At 40.0% G+C, this 14,521-nt stretch overlaps 1 protein-coding gene across 7 annotated transcripts in view; it reads left to right on the forward strand.

Annotated features, from left to right (window-relative positions):
- LOC139469879 (early endosome antigen 1-like) overlaps positions 1 to 14,521 on the forward strand; it is a 129,242-nt gene that overhangs the window by 110,262 nt on the left and 4,459 nt on the right. For all 7 annotated transcript variants that reach the window (XM_071252199.1, XM_071252194.1, XM_071252196.1 and 4 more), the window contains 10 exons: positions 5,506 to 5,580; positions 6,106 to 10,329; positions 10,553 to 10,660; positions 10,785 to 10,883; positions 11,486 to 11,591; positions 12,047 to 12,167; positions 12,591 to 12,734; positions 13,404 to 13,524; positions 13,823 to 13,909; positions 14,233 to 14,359. In XM_071252199.1, coding sequence (XP_071108300.1) covers positions 5,506 to 5,580; positions 6,106 to 10,329; positions 10,553 to 10,660; positions 10,785 to 10,883; positions 11,486 to 11,591; positions 12,047 to 12,167; positions 12,591 to 12,734; positions 13,404 to 13,524; positions 13,823 to 13,909; positions 14,233 to 14,359 — 5,212 coding nt within the window. The remainder of the gene's footprint in view (positions 1 to 5,505; positions 5,581 to 6,105; positions 10,330 to 10,552; positions 10,661 to 10,784; positions 10,884 to 11,485; positions 11,592 to 12,046; positions 12,168 to 12,590; positions 12,735 to 13,403; positions 13,525 to 13,822; positions 13,910 to 14,232; positions 14,360 to 14,521) is intronic.

Raw genomic sequence — 14,521 nt, forward strand, 5'->3', positions numbered from 1 at the left:
CATTTATTGCTTTTGACTTGGATGGTTCTATTTTGGCACACGGAAATTGCAGCAGTGACAAGTTGTCATCCTTAGGACTGAATTTTGACATGACTGTCATCTAAGGTGCCTCTATTCACTGTGTAGAGCTGCATACCTTAAGCATACCAGAGACATATGACTTAGGATATGAATCCAAAATTCCTCCTGTATATATGTTTCTAGGTTTGTCAGCACCATTCCTGTGCGCATGGTTCCACCAAAGTGTTAAACAGCTACGATCTACATCACTTTGAGGCTTTCCTTTCACATTAAGTTCACAAGCTTTGACATAACTGAAATACTGTCCAAGCAGCATCAAACCATTCACTCACTCACTCACTCACTCACTCACTCACTCACTCACTCACTCTGAATTTGGCTGAATATTTTCATGTACATCTTGTCATTTCAATCATGTGCACTTGTGACTTCCCCTAATGATCCAAATTCCCAGGTAGTTGGGTAGAAGTACCTTACCTGTAAGACAAATTGCTGTTCTGCCTGATAAGAATTTTCAAATATTGATTCTGAAAATGAAAATGACTTTCTTCAAGTGTGCTCTATTCATGCACAGGTAAGCCTCTCTGTGGGGGTGTAATTGGAAGATTGTACTTTGGACAGTTCCAACTTGAAAGTTTAGACTGCACCATGTTTTCTTTGAGATTATACTTCTAATTATCTTTCTAACTGACTTTAAACAAAGTGACCTTGTGGCAGATTGCTAGGCAGCATTGATGTTTTTAGCCTATAAAAAACATATTTCTAAAAGAATTATTTTGTGTGCTGTTGCATAGAAGCATGTCTGACATGACTAAGTTATGAACAAGCTTAAAATGTTGAAGTGTATCTAATCCTCATTTAAATGCATGTCTTAAAGACGAGTGTACATTTGGAAATTTTCCCCCCTCATAATCCTACTTTTAAATGACATTTATTAAATCATTCACCTTCTTTCTTGTAGATGAAGTCTGAAAGGATTTTTCTTATCTTCAGTTATGAATAATTCATAACAAGTTCATTAACATTCATCATGTATATACAAGAAGTGAACCATGGTGTGTAGAAAGGATTCATATCGTATCAATATCAATAGGGAGGCAGCCCAACTATTCACCCACCACAAAATGACTGACACCTGCTTTGACATAAAGTTGAGGGTTATAATTGCATCTGTGACCTACGACAAACAGACAATAAAGTCCCGACCCTCTGCACAAACCCCCATCCCCACGTGGCTGCAAGTTGCCCTGGCCCTAGCTGGAGTGGGGGACTTGTGACACACGAACCCGCGGCAATCTGGGTCAGTTCTTTACCTGCTGGCAGTGAGGCTGTCACCCTACGCTGCTCACCCAGGCACAGTGTTACCGCAATCAGCACATGTTCATTAGCTGCTTGCTTCGGGAGACTTGGGCTCGGTGCATTGAAGGTATAATCTTGTAGTTGGACAAGTCTGAAGTAGGCCTGGATGCAGTTTGTGGTATCCTGAAGATGTGATGAGGCTGTAACATGGAGACATGCTTATATGATTTATGGAACTGTCATCAATAATTTGCGTTGGTGTTGGAAGTCAAGTCATCTTTGTATACTCATGTGACAGACTTTCTTGACTCAGACGCAGCAGTATTTGCAGTGGAGTACCTGTGGTTTTTCCATTGAAGAGATTACATCAATGTTTGGAAAAATAGAAATGGTCTACATTCTTTTCTTATCTATAAACAAAGACCAATTGTGATAAGATGGAATAATGACAGCTTGTTATAGAGGAGTGTGGACCCTGATTTCAAGGTTTTCCTGAAGGAAATGCCCTACAAATGTGTGTGTGAGTGAAGTGGTTGACTGTTTAAGGGGGCTGCCGTTGTTTGTAAATGAGCGTTGTGTTGTGTGTGGGGGAGGGTATCTGTGTTGATCGCCCTATCCTGGTGTTTGTGCTGGGCTAGCAGGCAGACATGACTTGAGACGACTCCTCCATCCTACAAGGGATCCCCACACAAATAATAGCCTGGTAATGTACCAAAAACAAATTTCCTTGCCTGTATTGATTTTTGTTAATTTTGGTTCAATTTTTTCTAGGTGAACAAGTTTTCTAGAATTGACATGTTATTGAACTGCCATTACTTCTTTTTGCTTTATAGCTTTTTAACAGTAAGTGAAATAATTTATTGGAATACTGATATTTTTATGGAATTGACATTGAAATGTTTTCAGTTGGTGTTAACTTTTTGTCAAAGTTGTTGCTTCATAAAGAAAGACATACATATCGTTTATTTGATTTATAACTTTGGAATCTGTTTCATTCTTATGTGAAAATACCAGATGCCTTTAAAACTGGTAATGCTGAGGCCATTATCAGCCTGAGTAAAAACAATGCGCTCAAACCAACCATTGTTTCAGCGTGGAAAAAAAATCACATTAATGTTTGATCTTTCTGTCACACTACCTTGACCTGCTGGACCTAAACACGCAACAGGGAACAACAGCCTTCCATGTTGCACAGCATTACTAGACTATGGAGACTATTTGCCTCATTAGCTCAGAGACCGGGTGATGTCAATGTAGGTTAACCTGGGCATAAATCCACCTGTCTCGTGGTCTGATATAACACATGATACTTACTAGGTGGAAGGGTAATACAATCCTTTATTCTATAGTATGTGGACAAACGACCGCAGAACGAGGACACACAATGTTAAAGGGAATTCACAAGTGTTATTCTTGTAGCACCTTGATGTGTGTGGAGAGTGGGTAGTGAGAAGGGAGGTTTTATCATATGTTGACCTACAGGACAATAAGAGCCGTATCATGAGATCGCATTGCTGATAGAACAACTGTTGAACAATGTGTTCTTTTGTTGGCTTTGGTTCTGTACACACCATCACACAGTGTTGACAGAGATATTTGGCCTGTTGCTTGGAAACTTTGTATGGTACAGGGTATTCAAGAAGCAGGAACATTTGCATGTTGCTTTGAAGAGGATCCTGTAATAGTGTCCTAGGGGATACAATGCTTGGACATTTATATGTAGGTTAATTAACATGATATATGTTTTGTACTTAGAACTGAAGTGCTCATAGTCATTATTTGGACTTAATGCCCAACATTCTTACGGGTTGACGGTCATGCCCCTCCAATTTTGTCTTTCTTAATTCTTTATTCAGTACTTGTGTAGGCGTACAGCCCAAGGTACAATTGAGGGTCAACAGAAGACAGTTTGACCAAATGGCAATTCATTGTGTGACGTACAAATATGGCTATATTTCTATTTGAAGATTTTTCTAAAGAATATTAAACTTAGATAACGTGGGATGGACATGAAACTTTTGGGGAATAAACTGCTGTCGAAGGTTACCATATGTGTGACAAATTAACAAGAAATGATATTCGTCCTCCACATAGCCCATGTTACATGCCTTACAATACCTTGGGTCTCTGGGAGTAGTACCTGTTTCCTATGTAAAGTATGCAAGCTACAGCGGCATCGAGCCCTTGCCAGTCTAAATTTATCTAAGTTTACAACTAATAAATAATATTCCACAGTGAAGCTTGATTGTAAAGTGCATAATGCCGCAGTGAGGGAGATGATGTACTTTACGGGGTGACCCTGATAGGACTTGTGTGTCTATGAAAGAAAGGCTAGTGTGACATGATGACATTAACCACGGTTATAAATTGACTCGGTACGTCAATAAAAGCCACAACAAATATCCTTGACTTTTTAGGCAAACAGACAATGTCCATTATTTATTGTTCAAGATGTGATGTTTTATGTTTAGCTATCTGTAAGGACATGGCCATGTGTGACAAGTTCTGCGTTTCACCCCCTAATGCACATGATGAACATTATGTTATATTATATACAGGAGTTGGTGAAACAGTTAATATTACATCACACTTACTGGAAAATATTTTGAGTGTCCTATGTTGAGGTGAATGTTTAAAGTGATTTTGTTGTACACTCTTACTTATGTATTAATTTATAACCATATTTCCTTTGTTAAATATGATATCCTCTTCATTTATTTTTAATATGTAGATAAGTCAATATTTTAATTATTAATAATGATCATATATCCTTTCCTTGGCCAAAATGTATTGATACGTAATGATATTTCGGGTTTCAAAATGCTTGTATGTAATTAAATGTTAGTGGTCAAAATGCCGGACCCTTTTCCTCCATTGAGCTACGGACATTTATGTTAATTAGTCATGCTTATAGATTAATGTCTTGAAAGTTATGTATGTCAGTGAGGCAGAATTGTGTCATGAGACCAGGGAAAACGTATCATATAAATTCCAGGTTCCAATGTGTTGGCAGAAACATCTCATGTGGGATGTTCATAATGTCATGATGGGGAAATCATTACGAAAATATACAAACCAACAAACAATGTAGAGAAAAGTCATTACGTTTAATCCTGGATTGGTTGCTCTCTCTCAGAAAAAAAATACTGGTGTTTTGAAAACCAGTTTGTAAATTCGTTTGAATATGATCTGGTTGAGTGAGTAAGTTATGGTTTTACGCTGCTTTTAGCAATATTCCAGCAATATCAGGGTGGGAGACACCAGAAATGGTCTTCACATGATCTGGTTGATCTCACGAGAATACATGCTGCCTACTAAGGATCTGTAATTCATTATTATTTTGTGAAAGTGATACAGTCAGTTTATAAAGGTTAGATTAATAAAACATGAATCACAGACAGATGGAACTGAAAGTGCTGATGAATAAACTATTTCTCAGAGACCCATACCCATGCTCATGGGTTTCACCAGAAGGGTAAACTTCTGCATCACTTCAGGCTTTCGTCCCACATCAAGCTGACTCGCTTCTGATATAATTAATCTCATTAAAATCAGATCTTAGTTCTCGCTTACGCTAAACAAAGATCTGAAGACATCCAATTACAGGTCATGTCAGAACGGCCTTTCATCCATCCAATCAGGGTATCACTTACCAGATCAGGAAAGTGACAGTCGCAATATGTTTTATAATCATGCAACCTTGAAAAGGGTTTTCCAAACGACAGCTAATGGCTGTACGACTGAATCCCTCAAAATCAATGCATAGCTCTTGCTACAATGGGATAAACATTTGAACAGAAGAGACTTTGCATTGCTATTAGACATCCCAGAATATTCTTAGTTCAGTTTTTTAATTTTGAGTCAATATTTTTCAAGGCAAAGTCTGGAAAGCAAGTCGCCAGTTAGAAACTAGGGCTGCGAAGCTCAAAGGAAGCTGCTGTCTGATTGGCCTATGTCAACTTCTTGTTAGTCTTTTCACTGGTCGGTCAAAGTTTGCAAAAGGTCGTTCTGATGTGACCTGTAATGGGATGTCCACGGGTCTTTGCTTAGCGGTAGTGTGAATTAAGATCTGATTTTGATGAAAATGTGGTATAACTGAAACACTGTTAATAAACCAATATACTCACTCACTCTCAGAGAAACTTTCTACACTTCAATCTAAATGTAACCTTTATTGTATTGCAGAGCCACCACATGGAGAACCCGTATGTGAGCGGAGGGCGCTGGGGCCAACAGTCATCACAATATGATGCATCACAGGTACGTTGAGAAATCAACTGGCTCTCTTGAATTAACTCTGGAGGAAGGTATTGACTGTATTTTGTGTGTGTTTAAGGTTTTTTGGATGGTCATTGAAAAACAGTTAAATATGAAATAATATTCCCATTTTAAAAAGTCCTTATAAATACAATAATGAGTAAATATTGTAATTGTTGTAAATAGTTGTAATAAATGCTTCTATTCAGGAGGTAATAGTTTTATGTGACTTGCAAAATTTATCTCATGATATTCTACTTTAAAATATGTAGATAGAAGTAATTAGTGAATGGCATAAAAAAATATGTCTCTTTATTCTGAAGTTAAGCCAGGCTGCTAATAATAATCTGCGAAGCTAGGGGAAGTCTGCATCAATAAAACTTTGTATTTAAAGATAAAATGTAACATTTTGACATTGTAACAAGGGGCAGTCTGACGAAACCGGGTTTTCAGCATTCATCGAATCAATTTCTCAGCTTGGAGTTAAACATTTACTTACAGTTTCTTATTGCTCCATTCTGCTCACAGGTCCAAGGTATGAAGAAACAGATGAAGGATGCCAAAGACACTGTCCAGAAACAGAAGTCCGAGATTGACAACTTGAAGTCCAAACTGGACATGTCGGTTTCCAAACTGACAGGGACGGAGAAGGCTCTGTCAGAAGCCTTGAAGAACCTTAAGCAGGAGAAGGACAGGTTCATCAAGCTGACTAGTGAGTGGAACCGACGAATCAGAACCCTGGAAACTGAGCTGAAAGATAAATCCTTGAAGCTGGAAAGAAGTCGCGAGAGCCTGTTGTCAAAGGAGCGTGAATGTCAGCATCTTGAATCTGATGTTAAGAGCCAGCAGCAGAAGAGTAGAGAAAATGAGAGGGAGATCTTGAGAATGAAAGTAGTGGAATCTGAATACAAACAATTGAAGGAAAAACTGGATACTAAGGAAAAAGAATTGTTGGCTATGCAGAAGCTGCTGAAAGAGAAAGAATTGGAATGTAAGAAGGTGGCAGAAATTTTTAAGAAGCAAATCGAAGAGATGGAGCAAGATTATGGTCATGAGAGGGATGATCTTGAGAATCACCTTGAGCAGATGAAAGCTCAACTGTGTCAAGCTCACGAGAGGCAGACGACGATGAAGGATTCTATCACCAGCAACATTTCTGATCTGATGAGAGAGAAAAATGAGATCATTTCGCAGCTGGAGGAAAAATTGATTGAAAATGAGAAAAAGATGGAGGATATGAATGAGAACTTCCAGGCAATGATGGCTGAAAACACAGAGTTGGTAAATAGTGTAGAGTCTCTACAGGATGAGAAGACAAGGCTTCAGGACAAACTTGGAGAGATGGAGAAGTACCTGGGTGGACTTCATGACAAGATAACACACTATGAGCCAGATAATGTGTCTCTCAGGAAACATATGGATGAACTCAGGAAAGAGAACCAACTGCTCTCAGAGAAGCTCAGCTCCGAGAAGAAGTCCTATTCTCAGCACCAAAGAGAAAAGGAGGAGCTACAAAAGACAATACAAGATTTGAACAAACAGATTCAGGGACTTCAGTTGAGGCTGATAGAGAGGTTCGAGGACATCGACCAGGCTCATTTGAGCAGGTCTTCCTCAGGGGGAGATTGTCAGGAACTTCTCCACAGTGTACTTATCATGGACTCAGAGCTCAAGGAAATCAATACAATGCTTCTTGAGCTCAGGCAAAATTTTGATGCATATCTGGACTCTCTTCAGGGAGAAAGTCGGTTGAAATTTACGAGTTTGGCTGATATGATTGAAGACATTGGCAGAAAGTGTCATTCTGTGCAGGAAATTCTAAAGGACTCTGTTGACCCTTCGCTTACAGAGTCTGTAGGTTCTGATTACAAACATGATGTTAAGGTAGACTCTTCTTCAGAGAGCCATGTGATAATGGATGAATATGGTAGCCTCAAGGACAAATTTGATTGTGCTGTGGCAGAGTTGAAAAAGTTGAGGAAGGAGGTGAATGATGTGTACAGGAGTTGTGATAAACTCGAGTCAGAGGATAGGAAGCTGAGGGAAAAAGTAAAGAAAATGGAAGAAAACTACAAATCTCAATTAGAGCAGGTGATTAAGAAGGCTGATATGCTTTCCTCACAGGTTGATGTTAGGGGAGGTGGCAGATTGTCCCAATCTTCCAGCCATGAAACCATTCCTTCAGATCTTTCTGCCAACATTGAGCAACAGCTGAACAATCTTGAACAAAAACTTTTACTTGTTGAAAAATCTCTAGCTGATAATGAAACAAAAGCTAGCTCAGGTACTGTAAAGACTCAGAGTAGCTCAAGGCTGTCACTCTCTCCTGGTGATAGTCAAAATATTGTGCAGAAACTAAAAGAAATGAAAGCTCAATTAGAAAAGTCAAATTCTCATTTATCCTCAATAGCCAAAAGTATCAATACAAATACAGACAAAATGGACACTAGCGACAATGCAGGTGCAGAGTCTTTACAATCACGCATTGAGAAGTATGGCAAAAAGATTGACAGTTTAGCTAGTAAAATAGAACAAGGATCAAAGCAAACGTCAGGGAACCCACATGGGTTAGCTGGTCCACAAGATGGTGCAGCTGTGGATGAGTGTTTCAGGGAAATCAAGGAGAAGCTTCAGGAGATCAATGAGCAGCTAGATTGCTTGGAAGATGACTCTGATTCTGATGATGAGGAGCAGGAGAAAATTGCTGTGGATGATGTGAGAGAGAGGGTGGCTAATCTCATGGGCTACCTCGAACAACATTCCAACATGACTCAGGCAGACTGGAACATTCTTGGAATGTTGCAGAGACAGCTGGTGTCTTCAGATAAAACCACAACCATAACTGAGGAACTTAGTCATGAGGACAAACTCCTCCTGTACTCTGATCGTCTTGCCATGGAAGCTGTGATCTTGCAGGAAATGTCAGTTCTTCTTTCAGATGAATATGGTGATGAGAACAGGGACCCTGTGTTAAAAGAAATTGATGCTCACAACTGTCATATGCTGTTGACCCAGCAGATGATAGAGAAAGAAACACAGTCAATGCATATGGAGAGGAAAGAAGATGTGATGAGATCCTATGCTTCTCTCCTGGCAGAAAAGATAGTTCTGGAGGATCAGTTAGTGTCACCAGCTCCTGAACAAAATGAGTCTATGGAGGATGACTCTAGTTTGGGACTTAGTCGTCCCAGAGTCCTTGCCAAAGAGGCTCTGGTAAGATCTCAATTGGATGCCCATATCAATAACTGCTTGGAAAGGTCTCTCAATACCCTTGATCCTGTCTCAACTCATGTGATTACCAAGTCATTGATTCAAGGAGAACTCACTTATGCGCTGAATACAATCAAAGAAACTCTTGTGTCTTTCGATAGTCAAGGTGTTGACATGTGCAAAAAGCGTAGAGACTTCTTGTATAGGCAGATGAAAGCAAGGGAGAGAGTTTTAGTGAATTTGGTGGAAGAATACCAAATGCAGATGGTGAAATCATTAGCTGTGATTATTGCCAAGGAAGGAGAAGAGGTGACTGTTTTCCAAGGTGCTGAGAGTGTCCTCGAAGATGTCTGCTCTGAGATCTCTACAGTGATGGAGAAAGACATTCAGAGCCACAAGGAAAATGTTCGCTATGCCGAGGACACTGAAACGGCTCACAAGCATGATTTAATAGTAGACACCTTAAGGGCAGATAGGGAAAAGGTGTTGGCTGCAATCAGGGTAGAACATACCAATTATGCAAGTCAGGAGGAACCCAGGAGTGATGATGTTGAGCTCCCTCTGCAGTCAGTTGATACTACAATAGAAAACTTTGGACAAATCATGGTACAAAATGCAATCGTGAAGGCAACAGCTGTGTTTGTGAGTGAACTGTATGCAAAAGAAGACTTGTCTTTAGATGTTGATTCTAGTGATGAGGAAAGTGTGGATTCTGAGGTTGAAGCTGATAAAAGCATAAACATTTTTGTAAAACATTTGAGTGACATCTTGGTAAAGGAGGCTTCCTCCAAAAGAACTTTGGCAGCACAAGTTGGAAATAATGGCCCAGAAACACCAGGGAATATAGTTGGAAGGATACCTGATGTGAGTAAATATCCTCCCCGATTATCCAAATATGCTGACTCTATAGTGAGAGAGTCAGTTTTCCAGGCTCAATTAACCTACACACTGCATAAAGCAAAACTACAGCATGATAGTGAAGTTGAACAACTAAGGCATGACTACCCATTGAGGAAACCAGAGTTGATGCATGAGGAAAGTAGAGACTCAGAGATCGACTTCCATGGAGTCATCCAGCCTCTTGAGGATGTTCTGGAGAACAAGTACGAGGATGAGATGGAGGTCCTGCAAGTGATTGACAAGCAGGTGACCATGCTTAAAGATGTTGTGAAAGATTCAAAGTCTCGGAACTGGTCTCAAGTTGAGGACCAGCTGCGGCAGCTTGAGGAGACCTTCCAGCATGAGATGGTGGCAGCTCAGGAAAGACATGATGTCCACATGGAAATGTTCAAACAGGAGCTGACCAAGGTGGAGAGGATGTGGGAGGACCGAGAGACCGAGCGTGTTGGTTTCGAAGGTGAATGTGGCCAGCTCCATGACTACCTGGAGTCCATGCGTGCCAACCATGATGAGGAGGTGGAAAGAATGAAGCAGGATGTGATGACCGCTGTCAGCGCCATCAGGGCAAATGAGGAAACACAGATGATTGCTCAGGTCCAGAAACTCAAGGAACAACTGGCTACACAGACAGAGAACCTCAAGGTGAGTTGTAGCTGCAGTTATGTCTTTCATACGATCGCTTACAACATGAGTAGATAAGGTGAGTGATGAATTCCTTTTTGTGACTGTTTCTCTCATAGGGCTTTCACAGGAGTTGTCTTAATAGGTTAATGTGTGTATTTATTCAGCTTATTCATATAGGAAAACTTTTTCAGAAGATATTTAGATGGAATAAGATTATCATGAAATGGTATTGTTGTTGTAGACCTTCCTTGAAGATGTGAAAAAAGAATCTTCAAAGGCTAGTCAGCCTGACCTTGTTCGCAAAGTGGAACAGCAACTGATTCAACTCCATTCAACAGCAATGTCACTGGTAAGTCATGACACAGATTCTTACTTGGTAGACTGACTGAAGAGGTTTCATGTGCGCACTTGCCATCTTATTATGATACTGGTGTAATGGCTGTAATTGAAGTTTGTTTTGTTTTGTCACTAAGGATTTGGAGACGATCCCTGCGATTCCAAAGCCATCTGTTTCTGACTCTGGCGAAGGAGATCATCCTACTGCAAGTCTGTCTCCTACTGTAGAATCAGGGGTAAGTTCTTGAGGATCTCATCAGGCAGGTCTTGATTTAATCTTGAAACCTAAAGTTTGGTTACTTTGTGCTTTTGATGATCTCTCAAAATAAATGTTTGATCTGATCATGGAAACTGAGACTGTATATACATTACATTATGGTCAAGTCTTATTTTGCTCATTTGGTCAATAATTGTGTTTATGTAGTGCTATTAAGTGTCATCAGTATGTTAATGTTGAATCCAGCTTTATGTTGCATTACACCTCACTGTCCCCAACTGTGATATTGCGGGAATATTGCTAAAAGCATTGTAAAACCATACTCACTAACTCACTACACCTCACTGAGCCCTGTGGGGACTCCAGGTTAGAATAGGTGCCCTTAGAGGCTACCAAATGGATGAAGTCTTCAGGTTCGGTGACTTGGTTGATAACGTGTCATTGTGGATTGTTGATCACACTATTGATCACTGGATTGTCAGATCCTGATTCAATTATTTACTGGTCGTCATCATATAGGTGGAATATTGTGGAGTGCAGCGTTAAACGCCTAACTGATTCTGAGTATTATCTTTGTCATTGGCTATCGGACATGACATAACTGTGCTGTGTGCTCCACAGAGAGCTGAGAAGGTAATGGACCTGTGCCAGCATGACAATGAATTCGAGCAGCTGAAGCGTGAGAAGGAGGAGGCACTGGCAGAGGAGATGAGGAACACTAAGGCTGGTGAGTGATTTGTTGGGTTGCTGCAGTACAACTAGTAATTCAGGGATTGGTCGATCATCATTTGGGTGGCACACTGCACCACAATCATTTGTGCAGAGTGGTGTCCTTTAGGTCTGTCAACCAGAAAACTATGACTGTGTTTGTCAGAACCCATGCTAATGACCTGCATTACTTCTGGTTTTCCTGTGACATTAAACATATGCTGTGATATAATTGGTCACAATTGTGTTAAGGCCAACTCTCCTACGCATTCATCATTTGTGGGAAGGTGGAGAAAATTGAATTAGGTAAGAAATACCAGGAAGGTCTTGGAACAATGCCATATTCAAGAGATTTCTGTTGTAACAAACTGCTGTGACATTCTCGGACGAGCCATGACCCAATCTGTCTGTTATGCATGGTGATAGAGTGTTTGGGATTCATGTCTGTTATGATGGATGGTGATTTTTTTTCAGCCTTGGATGCCATGAGGAAAGCTTATGAGGAGGAGCTCGGTGAGGAGAAGGAGAAATACAGGGAAGCTCTCATGACCATGTACACTGACGACTATGTCAGTGAGTTCAAGAACAGGCATCAGTGAGTTCACCATCATGTACACAGAAGTTGTCGTCTTGTTAGTCATACATCTTAAACAAATGGTTCTATATGTTAGTATTGTGTGAAGCTCTTTTCTGGTGTCCCCCGCTGTTATATTGCTGGAATATTGCTAAAAGCAGCCTAAATCCATACTCACTCACTCACTATATGTTAGTAAGTAATACTACTGGTTCTCAATGTTTCTTTGTCCAAAGTCACACTGAAGACCCAGGTTCGATTCCCGACATGGGTACAATGTGTGAAGCCCATTTCTGGTGTCCCCCGCCATGATATTGCTGGAATATTGCTAAAAGCAGCGTAAAACCATACTCACTCACTCACTCACTCTTTGTCCAAAACAGTTTTATATGGATGTTAGACTTGTTTGAACACCACTCACTCTCTCCCTGTTCCTTCCTGTAGACATGAGATGGAGAAGATGGGTGACGAGCTGGGACAGATACAGATGCACTACCAGAGCAAGTGTGAGGACTACAAGCTGCTGGAGGTGAAGCTGCAGCAGACCAAGCAAGAGTATGAGAACCACTACAAGCAGCTCATCCTCAGGTAGGTGCAGCATGAAGGAACAGAAACAATCACTTGAAGATCAATTTCGTGTTTTATTAGTACATGTATGTGATAAGTATGAACATCTTAGAGAAAAGTATATTCCAAAGTTTAACAATAGGCATAGAAACAAGATGTTAATGATCAGTCTTATAAAATCCAACAACTATGCTGTTATCCGTTCATTAGCCATATTGTTGAAACATATATTCTGTATCAGATAGTTGTAGTATATCAGGTATATCACATGTCTGAAAACTGAAAATGCCAATTATAGATTGGGCCATATGGCCTTAAATACCAAATAAAATATCTATCTATCTATCTATCTATCTATCTATCTATCTAATAGAAACAGTTTGGATTGTCATATGGAAAAGGACAAGTATGTATGTTTACTGTTGATAAAGATCTGTTTGAAGTAGGAGGTGGGTTGAGAAAGCGCTTAAAGTATTCTCTTCTCTTAAAGTCTCTTCACCCAAAAGGACTTATCCCCCACTTGGGTACAATTAATGAAGGCATTCTTTGTGTGGAGCAACACTCAACATGCCCATGCACAAATACATGTTTGGAGGTTAGAAAGGAAGGTAATGTTTCTTATGAATAGATATAAAACAAAACATTCTAAGGATATAAATGTTCATTGTCAACATGACCTGTCTGTTCCAGTAATGACCACCTGAACATGATGCTGAACAAGGAGATAGATGGCCTGAAGGATTTCATCCGCAACAAGCCCAACATGTCCAGCGGTGGTGGAACCATGGAGGAGGACCTCTTTGATGCTCAGGTGAGACACACGATGGGGTCTCTTTACAGTCTCTAAACGAGAGAGAGAGGGAGAAAGAGATAAAAACGGAAGCAGTGTTCTTCTTTTTTTGCTCAAGATAGTTTTATGGTCAAGCTAGGTCCCAATTATGAAAAATGTTCATTTATATCTTAGGCATAAGTTTTTAATGTATGTGTCCTGCCCTTTGGTCTCTCAGTAGTTTAATGTCATTGAAATGACAAATAAACTATTTTCATATTGTTAGGCTTAAATTGGTTGTAGTATGCCAGTTTAATATTAACCCTGGTTTCTGCTCCAGATACTGATCCGGGTCAAGGATGCTGAGCTTCAGAAACTCCGATCTCAAGTGAAAAACTTTGAAAACAGCCTGCAGAGAAGCACTGAGGTAAGCTGGAGAACTGCATCGAAAGAGTTAAAATTATGGAAACTGTGACAGGATTTGGTAACTGTCTGGTACCATACATATGAAGTCCGGGCATTTTATTGGACAATCCAGTTGGCCATTACAAAGCCATATTGGTTATAACGCTGGACAAATAATATTAGGACATTACATGTTTAAGAGTTGAATATGGACCTGATGCAGTGTTATATATTATCTAAGAGTTGAATAAGGACTTGATGCAGTGTTATATATCATCTAAGAGTTGAATAAGGACATAATGCAGTGTATGTGGGATCTAAGACTATATATCTGCGTGTCTTCAGGAGCACCGCCAGGCTATGACCCAGTACCTGCAGGTGCTCAAGGAGAACCACGAACTCAAGGCTCAGGTGCAGAAGGAGAAACACGAGGAGTCCCAGGAATCCAGCTCCAAGCGACCAATCAGGAGAAGTGAGGACTAATCTCCTTTCATTACTGCCGTTCATGGAAATAACCATTCTCAACATTTTATTATCATACAAGATATCAGTATCATTTATTCAGGGAATAATTATTTCATTTCAAGATTTTCTATTTGGAAAATTAATTTGCATCGTGACATAATGACCTAGT

This window comes from Haliotis cracherodii, unplaced genomic scaffold (assembly GCF_022045235.1).
Source record: "Haliotis cracherodii isolate W230 unplaced genomic scaffold, xgHalCrac1.p SCAF_2, whole genome shotgun sequence".
In the NCBI taxonomy this organism is placed as follows: Eukaryota; Metazoa; Mollusca; class Gastropoda; order Lepetellida; family Haliotidae; genus Haliotis; species Haliotis cracherodii.